Genomic DNA, 19,788 nt, shown 5'->3' on the forward strand with positions numbered 1-19,788 from the left:
CCCATGCACTAAGAAAAATTGAAAGTTACAGAGAAGTATGACAAAGCAGGAGAAAAATCACTCATAATCACACTTGTAGCATAATGGAATATTTCCTAGCCTCTTTTCAATGCATGCTTTTCTTGAGATAACCTATAGTTTGCTAACCTTTTTCTTGTATTGTGTTTTATGTTAGCATTTATTGTAATTGGAAATAAGTAAATATTTCACTATCTGGATAATTTACTGAACCAATTATCTTTTAGACATTTTATTAGACTTTTTTTATTCAATTCTAACATGGCCATGGACGTGTATTTCCAAATATAAGTATTCTTTGTTTTAAAATTTTTCCCCAGGATAGGGACACCCAGTGGCTCAGTGGGCTAAGCATCTGACTCTTGATTTTGGCTCAGGTCATGATCTCAGGATTGTGAGATCGAGCCCCACATCAGGCTCCATGCTGAGCGTGGAGTCTGCTTGATTCTCTCTCCCTCTGCCCCTCCCTCTTGCTTGCATTCTCTCTCTCTCTTAAAAAAAAAAAAAAAAAAATTCCCCAGGATCAATACCCATCTTTATATGGCTCTTGATACAGTTTCTAATAAAACCAGGGAGAGCCCAATGAAAACCTTTAGAAAGCATAAGCATTGGCAAAACTACCATAATCCTCCCATGTAATTCAGAATGAAAACAATACCAATTATATCACACCCCATATTTCTCTTTATAGTATTATTGCAAGCATGAAAAATGCACGATTGTTAACCAGTGGTCTCTCTTGCTAAACTTTAAGTTCCATGAACACAGGGACCTCATCCGTGTTATTCACAGTAAGAGGCATATATTAGGTGCTCAATATTATTGGACAGATGGATGAGTGATCAATACACCAAGGAGAATTTGAGAGACAAAGAAAGAAGAGGAAAACTGTTAAATATCTGTCCTTCAAACACCAACCCACCTCCCACACCCCAACTTCACACCTGGCAGCGGAACTCACACCCAGATCAGCTCCATTTATTCTTCGTACAAATTTTATTCACACAGTTTTATTTTTAAATCATTTACACATATTCATACAAAGAAAAATAAATTTCAGGATGGAACCTTGGGACCATGGTAGTTTAAAAAAAAAATCTCTCTGATCATTAGCTACTGAAGACAAGGCAAGAGGCTTAGCAGTCATTTCTGGGGGTTAGTGTATCTCCCCATGCAGGAGACAGTTGAGAAGAGTCCGAGCTGCTCCCTCAGTCTTCACCTTGTGGAGGTAATATGGGGGGAGGGGTTTTTCAATGCTTTCCCTAGAAACTTTCAAGAAGTACAACAAAAGGCTTATGGTAACACTGAACTGCCTCTTTGCTAGGAATTTGGCAAGACTGTCATTTCTGAACCAACTTTCTAGAAGAGTTAGCTCAATTCCTACTCGCAGGCCTTTCTGAGAGGAGAGCTGGCTGCACTCACCACACTCCCAGGCCACCTGCTCTTCCTCTCACCAGCACCCTTGATCTGACCCCATCTGGTCCCTCCTAGGCTCATTCCACAAATACGCCATCCTCCTATCCTACATACAAACACTCTCTGTACAACTGACCCCAGCAACTCCTACGGACCCCTCAATAATGATGCCAGCAGCACCGCATGCAGCATTGTACCCAGAGAATCTGAACTACAGCCAGGAGAGGTCTAGGAGCAAGAGAACTATGAGCAGCCCTATCAAACTCAGCTCTGCTGAGCAAAAGCAACATTTCAACCCAACAGGCCAACTCCTAACATCCTGTCCCAGGTGGAGTCACCTCAGAGGTGGATGGTAGAAGAATCTACCGCACACAACTGACCAAGAAAGCTGTACTACTGTCAGTTCCCAGTAAGTGGGGGAAAGGACAGACATTACAAATGTGGTAGACCCTATCAGAAATGGCAGCTGATGACAACAGTTATCCTAGATCTTCGGGTCCTACCCAAAAAGCAGCACCAAGAAAGGGCATGATGAGCAGAGAGATCTGGAGCTCAATGTACATCCCTTGAATTACCAAGGGACTCAGAGATAACACAGCTCATTTCCTACAGTGATGTAGGAAGAACATGGACTACCCCCCACCCACTACGTTGAGGCAGCTCCTGAGGGGCCACACCGCTTGTGGTCATCAGCCCACCCCCTTAGTAGGCCCATTTGGGGAGAGGGAGTCACGTCCAGAGCAGGGACCCCTCCAAGCAGACACTCACAGGGCAGCCCATCCCACTGTCACTGGGGCAGGCCAAACATAGCTAGGAGGGTGGGCAGATCCCGGGCATCGGCTGCCCCATAGGCATCGCTCTGGCCTAACATGGATAATGCCAAACGCAGAGTGCTCCAGATATTCTCCGACATGGCGCCCCCTTCACCCCGAGGGCCCCGGCTTTTCCTCTGCATGTTCAGGGCCTCCAAAAAGTGTTCCACAGCCTCCCTGTGGGGAAAAAGAAGGAGAGCTGGTGAGCAGAACATTACTGGAAGGAGGCAGATCAGCGGGCATGGGGAGAAAGCTGGGGCTGGTTAGTCAAACAGAGGATCGGAGAATGAGGAGCTAGGGCCAAAGGCAGGGAGAAAGAGTTCATTCACGAATTACTCCATAGATGCTCTCACCGGTGAGCTCCGAGGTTGATGCAGCTGATGCCCAAGTTATAGCGGGAACGTATATAGCCAGGCTGTAGCTCGAGGGCCCGACGGTATGCAGCTACCGCTTCCTCACTCTGGTTTCCGTTGGCCAAGGTGGCCCCTAGCTTATTCCACAGCAAATAGTCCTGGAATAGAGATGGGGAAGGAGTAGCGACAACAGTCAGGCTCAGATCCAACTCTGCCCATCCTCCCCGGGTCACCATTCTGTTTAGCTAATACATGTTACTCTCCCTTCCTTTCTTCTCAACTGTTCCCAGCCTTCTCTGCCCAATTCTCCTAAGGTAATCAGTATATGGAATGGAAGCTCCTGTGACTTTGAAGGTCCCAACAAACGATCCTTCAATAACATGCAATCATGTGCTATTTCCATTCCTCCCCTGAGGCTCACATTGGGACGAACGCTGAGGGCAGCTGTGAAGCAGTCCACCGCCTTGTCATACTCCCCACTCAGGTTGAAAAGGACTCCTAAGCCACACTGCACATCCGGGTCAATGGATGTAGGATCCAGGCGCACGGCAGCCAAGAAGAGCTCTTTCACTTCAAGAAAGAGGGAGCTAGATAAATAGGAAAGAAAAAGAAAAAAAAAATGCAAAAATAGGTGGATGGATGTGTCTATATTCTTACCCTTCCAAAATAATTCCTTAATTCGTCACTCATATCCCCAAGATTCATCAATCTATCAGTCATCCTCCTACTCTCAAATTTCATTTTAGAAACAGGTTTTTCTGTTTCATCCCAGCACTGCACCATAGAATGCAGACCTCCTTCAAGTGCATCCCAGGCTTCCTATCCCACTCTGAGGTCCTTGAGTATCAATCCAGCCAGGCTTCCAAAATCAAGGTCCTCCTTCTACTGGGGCTCAGGGTACCATCTGTCATCCCAGGAATCCTTCACTCACTCGGACAACAGAGACCCGAGGTTGCGCTTGCTGAGGCCCTGTCCTGAGCCCCCAGCCCCTTCTTCGCCACGCACGACCAGATGGGCATAGGCCGGCGTGTAGCGCAGCCAGTCTCGCAGGGTTTCACAGGCCTGTCGCTGCAGGGACTCGTTGGTGAAGCTCACGGCCAGCGCCATCAGTGCTGTCCGGTTATCGGGCTTTAGCTCCAGACACCTGTTCAGACAGAGTGGGCAGAGCTGGTATCCGCAATGATGCTGGAATGTAGTCATAGAATGCAGAGTCACAATGGCCTCACCTGCCAACTCCCTCAGATTAAAGACACAGAGGACTCCTCTACAGGGGTGTTATTGAAAAAAATTACAGATACAAGAAGGAGAAGGTTTTAGCAGCAAAGGAACCAGTGAGGGTCCTACATACAAAATTAAAGTTGATGAAGGAATGGAACAAGATATCTCCAATTTACTCCAAACCTTAAGAGTCCCACCACAAGAAAACACTCTTGCTAGTGACCAAAAAGGAGACAAGGATCTGGGTCTGGAATCCTATCATTCCAAAGGCTATTCACAGAGCCCAGGAACCACCTCACCCCACCGTTCATGTACTCACTTCCGCAGTGCACTGATGGCTAAGAGTTCCTGTTCATTCTCTGCCTGGGTAGTACCCAGATACTGCCAAGCCTAGAGAGAAGGTGTCAGATTCCATCACTGCATTCCCCTTTCCAACCTCTCTTCCTCTGGCTCCCCCCACTCACCTTCTCACTCCAATCACCCCATCCCAGGCCATCACCCGGGCCCTAATCCATCTGCACTACTCTGTGGGTTTTCCCTCAAAACTCTCTCATATGAAGTCAGAGTAACGCGTCACTCACTTCCATGTGCTTAGGATCCTGCTGCACGGCTGCCTCAAAAAGTAGCACAGCGTTTGGCAAGTCCCCCTCCTGAAGTCGCCGGAGCCCCTCCTCAAAAGGCTGGGGGTGGTCACGCAGGGGGTTCTCCTCCTCAAACTGGTACCCCTAGAGGGAAAGGAAGCAAGTGAAAACCTAAGAAAGAGCCATCACAGTCAAAGCACCGGGATGGTAGATGACAACCAGGACAGAGGTAGAGAAGTTAAAGGCCTCCAAAATTAAATACGGGCAAATTTTCCGTATTAGAAAGGAGATCATCTACGACCGCAGTAAATCCATTCAGTATCATGCTCATGCTGCTATCTCCTGAAAAGCTAATAGTCTACAAACTCTGACCCATGCTGGGAATAAGCCAATTTAAGGAAGTCCTTATAGGCCTGTATTTCCACATCCTTGATTCTCACCACTGGACAGAACACACTTCTTACAGGATCTGCTTAAGATAAGCAGATCTTATGAGATAAGCTCTCCTTAGCTACTCAAAGGGCACTTCCTATTTTCCTGCAACAGTATGAAAATGAATAATGGAAATGCAATTTGAAATGAGAGGCTGTACCACTCAGATGACACTCTTACCCAGTTCACGGAATCACTGTGTGCATGACTGGATAACATGTGTTCAAACACTCTGAAAATTTTAGTTGTTCACTAATTTCACTCTTAGAAGCTACTAATATTAATCTCTATCTAGTAAATGAAAGCTAGATCCCAAAATCCTGATGGCAGAAAATGCTTCAGAAACACAACATTTTCTCACTGAGGATTTCTCATTTGAGGAAAGAATTATGATGCTATGTGCAAAGCTCTGTCTACTGGTTTCATGTTAGGCAAAGAGTAGTAATAATAGGATAAAATGGGAGTCATTAGTAAGCCCCATGACTTGGGACAAGCAGATAAAATGTTCTTTTTGGGGGAGTAAATGGTTACAAACACCAACAACACACCAGAATGAAAGAAGATGCAAACTACCAGGCAGAGGCCTTCTAAATGCAGCTAAGGACACGTAAGAATGAAACCATACATAATACAGACAAGAGCGAGGCCCCTTTTCACTATTACCGTGGAACTGCTAAAAAAACTGGCAACACTTAAACCTTATCAGCCAAGTTCTAAACCATGATAAGCGATCAGATGTGAATTATTTGTGATGAACCGAAATTACATAATTACGAAGGAAGTCTAAAAAAAACAAGACATATTATAGGAGATGGATTAAAAATAAACATATTAAAAGTCTATTCATGTTGAGAATAGGTAATGTGCCTGGGATATCTCTGTACAATATGAAAACTTAGAAGGTAGAAAATGACCCTAGACCAGGAATCAGCAAGTCTTTTCTGTAAAATGCCACATAATAAGTAAATAAATATTTTGTCGCAACTACTCAACTCCACCTCTGGAGAGAGAAAGGAGCCACAGATAGGTAAGCAAGTAAGTATGACAGTGTTCCAATAAAACCTTATTTATAGACAGCAAAACTTGAATTTTGTATAATTTGCACATGTCACAAAATAGTACTTTTCAATTTTTTTCAACATTTAAAGCCACTATCAGCTCACAGGCCAGCAAAAATAGGTGACAGGCCAGACTTACTGCAGGCCCTAGTTTGCTAACCCCTACTCCAAACTACCAGTTTACCACATTCAACCTCAATTCCTATCTATCATCCATCCACGCCTTAAGCCACCCTGTAGGAAACAGAGATCACCGTCATCTATAATACAATTTCATAATGAAATTAATTCCTGCCTCTCAGAGCTATTGAGAGCATCAAATAAGAATATTCATCCAAGTCATATTATCAAAAAGCATAAAATAGGGTGGCTCTATTGGGTTAAGCCTCTGCCTTCGGCTCAGGTCATGATCTCAGGGCCCTGGGATGGAGCCCCACAGCCAGCTCTCTGCTTGGCAGGGAGTCTGCTTCCCCCTCTCTCTCTGCCTGCCTCTCTGCCTACTTGTGATCTCTTTCTGTGTGTCAAATAAATAAATAAAATCTTCAAAAAAAAAAAGGCATAAAATACTATTCATAAAATAGGTATTATCCTGAAAAGACAATGTAACACATCAAGGCCATCCACAGGGTTGCCATCAAGATTGCAACCACAGGGTTCCCTAAGTGCTCCCTCATCTGTGCTGTCTAGCCTCCTTGCCATTTTATCAACTGCTGATCAGAGAGGAATTGTTCACAATTAGAAAACGTGCACAACAGGAACAAGAATATGCTGGAGAAAGCTTCAACAGCCCGCCAAAGAACACAGCATGAGCTTATGATCACTGCTACAACCTAAAATGTCTAACCTGAGCTAGTCATTAGGTCTGATCCATTGTCTGGTCTACTCTGAAATCTCAAAGGACCACACAGCTTCTGCTCTTCTACTAAGCATCTGTCCCATCGCAGAAACTTCTCTTTATGCTAAAAGAATACACTATCTGCTTGAGGTACACATGTTAAGTTGTCTTGAAAATTTAAGGACCATCCAGAAAAAATTTTTCAGAGACCCATGAATTTATAGAATAATCAGGGTCAGAGTCACATTTCAAAGCAAAAAAAGCACTACTGACATATAATTCAGTAATAGTTAGAATAAAGCCAGATAAAATCTGAATTGTTCATTATTAGTAACAAAGTAGAGCACATTTCTGTGGAACATTAATGCAAATATTTCTAGTCCTACATCTGCAATATCTCAAGGTATCAATGATATCAAATAGGGTTCAAAAATCTAAAAACATAAGTTCTGAATTAAAAACTTTATTAAAAAAAATTATATTCCACCTATCAAGTCATTAACATGAGAGTAAAAAATGCTATTCATACAAAATCAATGCTATATCTGTATTTATCAAAGCACAGAAATTCTCACCTAAAATTTATAATTTGCCATTTGTAAGCTAAGAGGATCTTTGCAACTTACCAAATTGCTATACAAATTAATAAATGTATTATCTCCAGGTATTACCAGGTATTATACCATGTATTACCTTGAGTTCTTCCTCCTCAGAATTCTATAGAACTCATTATGGCAAAACACAAAGCAGGATCCAAGAAGTAAGCTGTTTTCTACTAAAAGGATAGCTCGTAAAAAATCAGACTGCAATAGTAAACAAAATCCTATTTTTCCCAGTACTAAGTTTTCCTTGGCTTTCAAATGCTAACCTTTTTAAAGTTATCTTGAACTTCACTCTTCTTTATCTTTGCACACACAGCTCCCTGATATCAAAATCTACCTCCAGCATCCAGCTTCACATCTCAGGCCCTGGTTTTAGCGCCAGAATCCTTTCCCAACCAGATCTGAGCTGGGAAGAGGCATTGCTACTAACCTACTCAGTTCCTGTTTTGCTTCTTTCAAAACCCAATAATTCTCTCCCTTCCCTCTCATGCTTCAACTTAGCAGTTCAATTATTAACCACATCCCTAAATACCCTACAACCTCAAAGTACATTTTTTTCTACAGTAATACCTCTTAAATAGCATACGCTTCTAAGTCTAAGTCTATACTATGTACAAAACTAGATTATCTTTGAGCAATGACTGGCTGGGAAATTTTCCTAACATTTTATTTAATATAATTCTTTGCAAACACCCTAAATTGGCACACATGGTCAGTACTTAGACAAAGAGATCCATTTTTTATAATAATTTTTTATTTTAAAATAAATTTTTAAAATAAATTTGTGAGTTAAAAAAGTAAATAGATACTAAGATACTAAGATGGTAGACATAGTCTACCAATTATCACTCTCTACCAAAGGAATTACACCGATCCCCCAATCAACCTCCAAAGCAGAGCTCCTTCATCTGTGTTCTGAATGCATCACATGCAAATCTCTGTCACAGGTATTACATCACCATCTTATCATGATTTGACAAGGACAGTCTATTATTATTAACTGGTATGTTCTAAGGATAAAGCATACCTTCAATTTCTAAAGAGGAGTGGGACAAGGGAATGATTCAGATTTCCTTTCACAGAAAGGGGCCCAAGGAAGTAATTACTTGCAAGGAAGTACCCTTCATTCAGGATGAGAGGAGAAACAACATAACAAGGAAACCCAGCGATCTGAGAACGGATTCCTACCTTATCGTAGGAAGCAGACGTGAGGTCATCATAGTCAGAAAGCCAGGGGTGAGCCTCAGCGTCCCGTTTCGCCATCTCCTCCAACTCTGCCTGCAACTTGTCCCAGAAATCGACATCAGACTGTAAGGAAGGGAAGGCAGGTAGAAAAAGGAGATCCATCATGACCACCCCACTCCACCCTCAGCACCTCCAGGATGGCTTCCCTATGGCAGTAAATCCTAAATGTCAAAGCGTCCAAAAGCCTCTGGATCCTACCCCCAGATTCCGATCCTGCAGTGGAAGGTGATGGCCTGGGACTGACATTTTTGACAGTCACCCACCCTAGCCCCAGCAGTTCTGACACGGAGCGTCCAGGAACACTACAGCATACAACATTAATCATCGGTGATGCTCACACACCAATTGTCCAATGGAGTGTGTTCCCTTGAGGCGTCTGCTCCTGTGCTACCTGCTCTCACCTCTATAGCTGACTTGGCTCGTTCAAACTCCATATCAAGGGCAGATGTGTTTACTGGTCTTGTGAACTGGTCAACCCAGGCCTCTGATGTACCCTGTGACAAAGAAGGATGGTCATACCACCACCAACTTTCTACCCACTGAACACCAGCAACCTGGACACTTCTGAGGACATTCTCAGACTCTCTTTCCCACCCGCTCAGGACCTGGATGCTACCAAGATACGTTGGCAATAAAATCGCTTCCCCGTCTGGGACCCCTGAACACTGAACCCGAGGCCTGGGGCACCAGCCGGCTCTGAAGTGGGACTGGGAAGTGACAATGTCCTACCTGCTGCTGTATAAACTCTGCTGCCCACTGTTCTGCCTGAGCTCGGCCCGACCCTGCACCGGACTCCAGGGACACCTGCCCCTCGCCAATCTGCCGCACGAATTTCAGGAACTGGGGCACAGAGACACACAGAGGCCACTTGGGAGAGGACTTCCAGGAGTGCACTCTCAACCATGCCCAAGAGACGCCTGCACTTCCCCCTCCCCCTGACCATCCCTAGCTGCAGACAAGAATTGCTAAAGACCCTGAAAAACGTCGAGAGCAAAAAGAAAGGGATTTCTGGCCTTAAAGATTTGAGAAGATACAGAAAAGCAAAAGGGTTAGTATGCAAGGAAATAAGGGACAGGATGTTGGAAGGAAGAAGAAGGATCCTAAGTCTCTGTTCTCCAGATAGAAGGAATGGACTTCAGATCTTATTTCCTTCTCTTTAAACTGGGGTAAGAGAAGCTAGACTCTTGACTTCCAAGACCAGCTCTGCTAGGCAAAGCAGCAGTGGGATGTGGCTCACCTCAGAGTTAGCCAATTTCGGGTCATCCACCTTGGCCACAAAGTCACTGGCTGTGTGCTGCAGGTCCTCCTCAGGATGATATTCATCATACCTAGAACAAGTAAGGACAAACCAGTTCCACGCACTAGTCTGACACCACCTTCCCCACACTACTGCCTACTCCCAGCCCATGGCAATCACAGTTCCTGCGTCCCGGGGCGGGGATGGGGGGTGGGGAGGGTGGTTCCACTCTCTCATTAAGGACCTACAAATTCCAAGTTACATTTAAAAAGAACATCTGGGCAGAAGTGACAAAGCACTAGCTACATTCTTTTATCCTTCCCTTTCCCAAATACCCATTTATAGAGAGAAGGAATACAGCAGTAGCCTCTAAAGTAAAGAGGGAACAGGGTGCATAAGTTAAAGTTATGAACTTCTGGTTAAGACATTTAGGATTCTTGACTCAACTGGATGTGAGACAAACTTCCAGAGTAATAATACAAGTGGGAACCTTAACACAGAAAATGAGGGGACTGCAAGTTGGTTTGAGAATGTGGATGGAGGAGGTGAGGGAGGCTGGGAAAACCATCTAGTACTCCTTTCACAGGGATCCATCCAGAAAGAAGTAGCTGGACTCACCAGCGATCTGTGGCAGCTGTTCCCTCAGGCTCTCCCAGCCACAGCTTCTCCTCTGACTGTTCCAGATACTCCTCAGCCCAGCGGGCAGGGGAAACAGACAAAGGATCTGCAAGGAACAGATGTGGAGAAATCACACAGGGCTCAGGGAGGGATCAGGGAAAGGGAGAGTACGACACGTTCTCAACTGACCCTCTTACCCAAGCCAAAGCAGATGAGATCCTACTGAATACCTCAGAGACTCCTGGTCAAAGGAAAACACTACTGAATTCTCAATACACAACCTACTTCCAAGGGGCCTGGGGTGGAAGTTTATGGAGCTGGAAACAAGAGAACAAATGAGGAGACTCAGGAAAGGAGGACAGACCAAACCTTTTTGCTTGAAGTGTCAGAGACTTCAATAAGAAATAGCGGGTGCTGAGGGCCTCCACCTTCCTCAAAAGTACTGCGGCCAGCTGGTAAGGAGCTACGGGAGAACAGAAGAGCCCCTACTCCTTAACCAAAGCTCTGGTGCGTTCCAACAGACAGAGTTCACCCTCTCCCAAGAAAACAAGCCTCATGTTTCATCTTAATACAACTGCCTAGAGACTCTGAGAAGCAGAATGCAGGGCTAGAATTTAAAGATATGTTGGTCCACTCTTCCCACTGGGTGTCTGTTCCATTTTTTTAGCTGAGATGGAACATGCAAGCAGGAAAGTACATACACTGCACCAAACGTAAGCGAGCTGTCTGATGAACTCTGACGTTGAGTGCGCTCGGATCACCGCCACCCAGATCAAGAAGCAGGAGGTTTACTGCTCTCTCACAGGTTCCCACAGACCGCCCCTCCCCCAGGAAAAAAACACTAGTCTGACTTTTGATTCATTCTGAGGGCTATGTTTTTAAGTGTAATTCTGGAAACTGTCTCAGAAGCTCTAGTAACAAAGGGCGTCACTGCAACATCATAATAAATACACCAAAGTGACAGATCGAACGAGGGTGCTAAACTCTTTCTCAACCTCCAGGACTTTGTACTGAACTATTCCAGGGCCAAAAAAAAAAAAACCAAACTAAAACAAAACGAAAGCATTAAGGCATGGTTCAAAGGTGCCCTAAAGAACAAGTAAACACACAGAAGTCAGGAGCCTCGGTATCCTTTCCTTCTGCTCTGCATCCATACCTTTCCACATCAACGCTGAAGCGCTCGTCCTATCTTTCTCCCCAATTTAAAGATCTGCCTTTGCTTTTAACACCGAGAAGGCAGATTCATCTCCTCAGTATTAAATATGTTAACAGAACTGTCTATTCTATTTACTGAGACTTTGCCTGAACAGTTTCAACAAAGTAAACCCAACATCTGAGAAAGTAATGTCAAAATCTGAAGAAAAAAAAGGGGGGGGAGGGGGTTCCAGACTCTCAAAATACACTTAATTATAAATAATAAATACTACTAATATAACAAAAGATGTGGCTGATGATTTTTTTTGATCAACCTCAAATTCAAGGACTCTCAACATTTTTATCCAGATTCCCTCACCAATTCTTACAGACAACATTTCTTTTTCCTTTGCCCCAACTAGACTGTTGGCTCAAGAGTGGAGACTTAGTAAGGAGATACCTTAACACTTAAGTAGACATTATGATGCCTCCTGGTCCCTTTGTCCCATTCTGTTGAAAACTAGCCACTCCTCCTCCTTACTCTCCAGTCACTCCTTCCTCTCAACTAGAGGATTTTGCGAACCCTACTCTGGCCGCAAGTACTCCTCAAATTATAGAGAATACTCTTTCTGTGAAATGCTCCTTTCAAGGACAAAGGTCCTCCTTTGAAGGACAAATTGCTTCATTCCAAGCAATGGAAAAAATACAAACCACCTGGACTTTAAAAGAGGCATGGGGCAGATTAGAAAAAAATCCCAGAAGTGAGAAGTCATCTTCAAACAGCCATGATCTGGTATTTTACCATATTTTACCAGCCACAAGCCTCAGAATTTCTTGTCACTGGAAACCTGCTCCAAAAAAGGAGTCAAAATGAAATGACCAAAAGAATTCTATATGGCCTTCACACTATTATTCAATAAATTCTTACAGAAAATGAGATCCTCTTGGATACCTGAGATTGAAACAATTAAGACCTATAGACAGGAAGGGACTATCCCAGGTCACATAAATTAGTAGAGTTAGAACCAACAACCTAGATACCAAATATCCAACTCAGAATGTTGTCTTAGTTTCTCACTGTGTGTTCCTTGGCATATCCAGCCCAAGCTCCAAAGTCAAAAACTCCGAACTTCCTACCCTTATCTGTAAAGGTTTCTGAGTTTACTCAAGAGCCCGATTAATGGTAAAGAATGTAGGTTCCAGATCAGCCTACTGGACACTCAAATCCCAACACCACCACTTATTCACTGTGCAAGGTACTTAACCCTTAATTTCTCTTTCCTTATCTATAAAATAGAGATAATAATAGCTACCTCATAGGGATTGTTGTAAAGACCAAGTGAGTTAATGCACACATCAAGCACAGAGTAACAAATGTTAGTTATTATTATCATTACTGTCTGCTCACAGCAAACCCATACGGAAAGTAGAAAACATCACAGTGAGATTGTTACTCCTTTTCATCCACAGTCTCTTCAGCTGCCGTCGGGGGGAGATGGATTGCCACTCACCACTTGCTACTGCTGTCTACCACCCTTTCTAGGAAAGTTCAGGTTTCTCTCTCATGATTACTGCAGGAACCTCATACACCATGTTAGCTGAGGCCGTCTAAATTCAAAATCCACTAAAGACATATTTCATCCCTACAGCTGAGTCACAAGATGGAGCATTATTTGGCCCAGGAGATTTAAGGGCAGGGGTGGAGGCTGGATTGCATCAAATATGGCAGACTCAAAAATGAGCTTCATGTGGTGATGGATTAATTCTGTAACTCCATTGTGGTGGTAGTTACACAAATCTGCACACATGATAAAATGGCACAAAACCATACACACACACAAAGGCCTATAAAACTGGTGTGATTTAATAAACTCTACAGATTGTACCAATGGCAACTGCCTGACTTTGATACTGTATATAACTAACAGTTACGCAAAATATTACCACTGGGGAAAACAGAGTGAAAGATACACAGAAATCTCCTCTACATTTTTTTGGCAACTTCCAGTGAAACTATAATTATTTCCAAATAAAACACTAATACAAGATAAAAAAAAAACTGTCAAGGCTCCTTTTAAACTTGAGTCTAGAATCTTAACAACAGGGATTTGAAGATAAAAAGGATTTAAATATAACCTCCTTTCATCTTGAAGTCTACTTATCCATAAAGCAATAGGTAACCTATATCATCAATATAATATCAGCCACAAACGTTATGATAATAAAAAATGAATTACCAGAAAATTAATTTCCTTTAGCTTTCTCCCAGATCTCAATTCATTTGTTCAATAAATACTGAAGGTCCAGTACCTACAAAGCAATATACTGCTGCAATTGGCATTTTTATGAAGACAGACCCCCAAAAGCTCAATTTCCCTTTCCAGCTCTCCATCTTCTTGCCTCCATGAAGCAGGCACAGTCCCAAAAGAATGTGTAAAACAGAAGAAATCTGCCAAAGAGGACTTAACAAGTTAAGAGAGGTTCAATTCATTTTTCTAAAGTTGTTTTCACTTACAGGTTAAGGAAGTTTTCACTGATCGCAAGCAATTTTGATCATTATAACAAAAATCTCATCAATCTCAAGGCTCATAGTAGCACTGACTTTTTTTTTCTGAGTTACCAAAAATGACAGGTGCCCACACATTACAAAAGAAGTCCCTCTACGATAAAGAGATCGCATTTAAGTCTAAGGTTTGTATGAAAAATGAGTTTGTTTGGTGGAAGGTGTTTTTTACAACTCAGATTTTCACTTGAGGCAGTTCCCTGAAGAGGAGTCTCAATGATAGAGTAATGGTTTTAAGTATGGAGCATAGAGAATGTTCCTCAGTGACTCTGAACAAAGTAGTTAACCATTCCAAATCTCAGTTTCCTTATCTATAAAATGGGGAAGGAATACCTACCAGCTAAGTGTAACCATGAAGACCAAATGAAGATTATCAAGTGCAAAGTACCACTAATGAAACCAAGAATATCTATCATTCTACCTTAAACTCCCAACTTAAGGGTAGGAAAAGGAGTCACTATAAAAGAGATCAATAGCTTTTACTAAAGATGAGTTTTAGTTGTTAGATTTGGGATTTTTTTCCTAGAGAGAGAAAGCCTTATTTTTAAAGAATAAAAACGATGGCAGGAAAAAAAACAACGAGCTGCCATTAATGATCTCAAGAATGTTCAAGAACTATGACCATGAATGCCCTGAGAGTCTAGAATCTTTGTAACTTTTTCCATTTGTATCTCTTGTTATTCTTAATTTCTTAACTTGGAAAAAAGCTAACAAGTGCTTCTCTTTGAAAGCAATGAGGAAGAGGAAAGCTGAAGAGAGAGAGTGTCTTTTCCCCATGCCCCTTGGGGAAGACAGGCTTGGGGAAGAAGAATCAATTCCAAAGGATAGGATGAGCATGGACACTCTCAAAGACAGAGAACAGAAACGAGGCTGGGAATCTGAAGAGCTCCAGGTGCAGGTCTGGCAGCAGAGCACCATGGTTCAGCCAACCGGGTCTGGAATCATTCAAACCCAGAGTCAAATCCCAACTCCACCACTTACAAAACTGTATCACCTTGGGCAAATCACTTAATCTCAAAGCCTGTTTTCTTATCTATATGCTGAGAATAGAAACAGTAGCTACCTCAAGAATTCTCATAGGGATTAAACAGATAATACACTGAAAGCGCTTAATACAAAGCCTAGAAGATGGTAAGTACACACTGGTGATTATTATGAATATTTATTATTATCATCGGGATATGGTCTTTGCCCTCTAAGACCTCATACTTCAAGCCCTTGAACACAATTCCATTTTCTAAGGCCCCAACTCTGTTCAAGAGGACTTTTTATTTTTTAAGATTTTATGTATTTGTCAGAGAGAGAGCGCACACACACAAGCAGTGGGAGTAGCAGGCAGAGGGAGAAGCAGGCTCTGCTGGCAAGGAGCGATGCAGGACTTGATCCTGGGACCCTGGGATCATGACCTGAGCCTAAGGCATATGCTTAACCAACTGAGCCACCCAGGCGTCCCTGTTCAAGATGACTTAATGCCAGAATCTCACTGGCTATGCCTAGCATTTCTTCCTGGGTCATACTGCCATCCATCCAATCTGTGGATCCACACCACCAAACTACAGTAATAAAGTCCCAGATAACAAAGAAGTACCTAACTCCACGAGTTCTCTCTCCTCATCCTCTCTCCCATTCTCTTTAAATAGAGTCATATAAAGAGATACATAGATATAATTTCCAAAATCTCTTACCGGGTTCAAACCCAGTCCCTTCTTTCATGTAAGTTTCAATAACTCTCTACTACCACCTAAGGGGAAATCAGGTTCAGTGCCCTAGAGAAATGAGTCAAGAGACCAGAAAAGTCAGAGAAGCTGAAATCGCTCTATACCCTAAAGATGAACTGGGGGCACAGAATCAAACTTTGTCCCATATGAGCCACTTACCCACGATAAGCCTCACCTGTAACTTCAGAGATGAATTCTTGGGACCAGTCTGTCTCATTATAATCCTGAGTTACATCCACAGCATCTCCAGCTGCAAGAAACTCCTGGGCCCAGTTCTCAGACAAGGCCAAGTCTGCCACACCAGGAGCTTAAAAGAAAGAGAGAGAACTAAGAAAAAAAAAAAAAAGAAAAGAAAAGAAATGCATATCATTCTATCATGCCTCAGGAACCCTGAGGGACATGAAAGCACTTTCCCTTTTATCTCCTTCTGCATCTCAGTTCCCTAATGCCAGTGGCATCCAAATATGGAATCCCCTTGGTCCCATCTGCACAGAAAATGGTGATCTGCCTTCCCACCAGACTTTAGACCCACCTCTCTGGGGTGCCTGGCGGAAGTTTGACTGTTCAATCTCCTGCATCTCTGCCAGGAGGTCATCCATCTTGAAGGTCTGAGGGGCACGGGACACAAGTGGAGCATTCTGGTCCTGGAGAAATTCAGCCACCAGCTGCCAGGAGAAAGATGATGACATGAACTTAGCAAGAGACAGGGCCCCATGAACGGGAGACAGTTACATCAAATACAAGGAAAGGGAAACACAGAAACTACAGATGTCAAAATACTCAGTACACTTTTAACACCAAGCAGGAGAAGAAATAAGGCAAATCTCTTTTGGTCAGGGAGCTCCAAAGAATGAAATATAAATGAGCCATGTTTAAAGTAAAAATACAATGGGCAGAAGAAAAATGGAGCAGAAGAGACTGGTATGTTTACCTCATCTTCAGAGGCTACTCCTAAAGGCTTAGAGACCTAAGACAGGAAAAAAAAAGGGAAGCAATATGATACAGTAATGAAGTCCACATACCCAACTCCGTTAACAGGAGTTAAGGTTCCAGATCTAGCATTAGAGTGACCTTGGGCAAGTCACAAAACTTCTCTGAGCCCCAGTTTCTTCATCTACAAAATGACTGCCTTCATCTGTACAAGGATGTACAATGCTTAGTACAGTGTTAAGTAAACACCCATTAGGGGATAACTACTATTATTTGCAACACAACAGAGAAAGCAGTTATCCCATCGTGTTCATCTGGCCCCTCTATCCCAGGTCACCCTTTGAGTTTTCTACCTCAAGAACACTCACCGCCTCTGAGGCCGGGGCTCCTGGGGGCCAAGGGCCAGGCCTCAACCCCTCCTGCCGAAGGGCCTTGTCCTGGGTGAAGTGCCCAGCCAGCTTCATGAGTGGGTTGGCACCCCCGCATTCGGCCTCCACCAGCTCCCGCATTGCCATGGTGACCGCCAGCCCACTGCCGGGCAAAGAAGGTTTGGAACTGAGGTCCGGCTGCCAGATCCTTCCTCAGCCCACACTCAGCCCATGTCTGGGGGAGGCAGGCGAACGTCCGTCCCAGGTTGTTAGCCACTCGCCACCCTCCGCCCCTGTGCCCTTTCCTACGGCCCCCACCTCTGCCAGGAGTCCGAGAGGGGGCCGGTGCCCTCCTGCCGCCCCCCTCAAAAGCCACCGGTTTCAGCCTGGGCCTCTCCAGCGGCCTCCACGACTGCGGTCGCAGGCGGCGACACCGGCCAGGGGTCGCCCCCCACAGAGGGGCCGGAACCCCAGGGGTCTAAGGGGGACAATTCCGCAATTGGGCTGTACAGGCAAGGAAGAGGGGGAACGCCGCCAGAGCGTAAGCCCAGTCCCCCAGACCCCTCCTGTCCGGCGAGCTCCGCGGAGACCCATTCCTTCCCCCTAAGTCACCTGAGCCCCTCCCCCCATTCGGTGGGTCCCGGCCCACCCCTCCAGCGCTCCGGACCACCCATTTCCCCCGCCCCAGTCGCAGCTCCAGCTCCGCCTCCGAGACCCGCGAGGAACAGGCCCGGACGGGGGAAGACTGGGAACGCGTCCCCGCGCCCCCTCAGAGCCCTGCCCTCACCGTCGCGCGCCGAGCCGCACGACCCGCTGGGGCACCTGGTGCGGGCTAACGGTGGGGGGGAGGGGAGGGGGCGGGAAGCAAGGGGCGGGGCTCGAGCTTAAAGGGGCCGTGGCAGCCGCGCAGTAGTCGCTGCCCCGCGGAAAGCTGCTCGTAGGGGCGGGGCCTTAAGGCTGCGACGCAGCGTGACGGAGGGAGCCGTGAATCTTAAAGGGGAAGAACGCCTTAAAGGGAAAGTCTTGGAGCTGCGACGCTGAGAGCGTTCAAAAGGATCCTCGGCACTAGGACAGGTTTGATGGGAAGCTCAAAGAAGAATGGAGCTAGGAGGGGCTTTCTGAGCTTTGAGGGAGAGCCAAGGGAGGGTATTCCTGGTTTCAGCCCACCCTGAGTTCCCTGGTGGCACACTGTGACCCAAGGGGATTCCCTGCCCTTTCTGGCCTCAGTTTCCCCTTCTAAAAAGGGGCTGGCTAGTCTTCCTAAGCCCCAAAGCAGGTAGGAGAAAGGTCCTCACACGGGAATTGCAAGGGTCAATCCGAGGCGGATTTGACCTTCTAAGGATGTCCACTTCCAAATTGCCCCTAGTGGGACATCGTCACAGTCTCCTTGGAGACAGAGGCCTGCCCCCAATCCCTCTGCCAGTGCGTAGTGGGGAAAATAGCACTGGATGATGACAAGTTCCGGAGACTAAAATAAGGTCCAAAGCATCCGCAGTCCTCAAACTGGTAACATACAGAGAAGGTGCACAGTGAATCACTCCTCTCCCCCTCGTTCCTCCTTCACCCATGGTCAAGGTCACCACGGTGGCCCTGTTCCCACTGCTCCAGACTGGGAAAGCCAGACATGATCCAAGAAATGATTTTTAATCACGGGATAAGCCTCAGGCCCCACCATCTGCCACAGCATTGGCTCTGATGTCAAACTTCAAGGTCTCCAGGAAAGAAACCCTTATATCTCACCTAGCTCCAAGACCAAGGGAGTCCTGGTGCCACAAAGAAGGGCAGAAGAGGGTTGGGGCTGCTGGTCATTGAGCAAGGACAGGTTAGTACCAGAAGTAAAAGAAGCACCATTCCATCCCAGGGTGCAGGAGAGGAAACAGGTAGACAGCAGGTGGCGCCCTGGGCCACACTTGTTTCCCGGTTGTCCCGCAGATTTCTAAGGTGCAGGCCCCCTGGGATCAGAGGGGCTTGGCTCTGTAAACTCCTCCCTGGGAAAATAAAGAAGCTGCTCTGACACTACAGGGGAACAGAATGGCATGGCAAACCTGGAGATTGTGCAGAATTTCTCCTTTTCCTTACCTTTCACCATCCTTCAGAACCCCCACCCCACCCCGCCCCTTTTCCCTGGAGAACACAAATCCCAGCCCTTGCATGTTCACTCTTCTCAGGCTGCCACTGTAAAGAAAATAACTAGTACCTAGTAAACTAAACCATGCCGAGGAGGAAGGGACGCTCTGTAGCATGTAAAGGATCCCTGCAGAGGGGAATATTTAAGTGAAAGCATGTGATATAGTAGAATTTTAGAAAATCAAGGCAACTAGAAAGGACTTCCCGGTACCACAAACCATACCACACACATAGGCACCTGCTCTGCTAGGAGTTTAATAACTGATTATCATTAATTCATTAGGTGCTCACCTCCTAGGAGATGGTAATAATGATAATAACTGATGTTTATTTGATGCTTACTAAAACCCAGGCATTGCACTAAACACTTTATGGGCTGTGGTGCTTTTAATCTTCATAATACCCCTATGAAATAGGTATTTCCGACCCCACTTTGCAGATGACACCCAAAAATCACACAGCTAGGAAGTCGAAATTCAATCCAGACATAACTCCAAATACCTACCTGTTATGAAACACTGCC

The 19,788-nt window shown here is 44.9% G+C and overlaps 1 protein-coding gene across 7 annotated transcripts; it reads right to left on the reverse strand.

Annotated features, from left to right (window-relative positions):
• Positions 1-975: 975 nt before the first annotated feature.
• PEX5 (peroxisomal biogenesis factor 5) lies at positions 976-18,040 on the reverse strand. Of its 7 annotated transcripts, none has more exons than XM_046012343.1 (16): positions 17,926-18,040; positions 17,139-17,301; positions 16,772-16,807; positions 16,373-16,505; positions 16,016-16,147; positions 10,426-10,531; positions 9,808-9,898; positions 9,300-9,410; positions 8,972-9,064; positions 8,514-8,633; positions 4,399-4,542; positions 4,137-4,207; positions 3,531-3,743; positions 3,021-3,186; positions 2,600-2,757; positions 976-2,423 (listed from the first exon to the last, which is right to left on the reverse strand). In XM_046012343.1, exons 2-16 carry the CDS (start codon positions 17,283-17,285, stop codon positions 2,222-2,224), a joined length of 1,923 nt encoding a protein of 640 aa, XP_045868299.1. In that variant the 5' UTR covers positions 17,286-17,301; positions 17,926-18,040; the 3' UTR covers positions 976-2,221. The 7 variants fall into 7 exon arrangements, with proteins under 7 accessions (XP_045868299.1, XP_045868300.1, XP_045868301.1 ...); XM_046012344.1 differs by having other exon boundaries at positions 17,139-17,304; positions 17,926-17,941; XM_046012345.1 differs by lacking the exon at positions 17,926-18,040 and adding an exon at positions 17,457-17,854 and having other exon boundaries at positions 8,514-8,609.
• Between the last annotated feature and the right edge of the window lie 1,748 nt (positions 18,041-19,788).

The sequence above is a fragment of the Meles meles genome, chromosome 7 (assembly GCF_922984935.1).
Source record: "Meles meles chromosome 7, mMelMel3.1 paternal haplotype, whole genome shotgun sequence".
Classification (NCBI taxonomy): Eukaryota; Metazoa; Chordata; class Mammalia; order Carnivora; family Mustelidae; genus Meles; species Meles meles.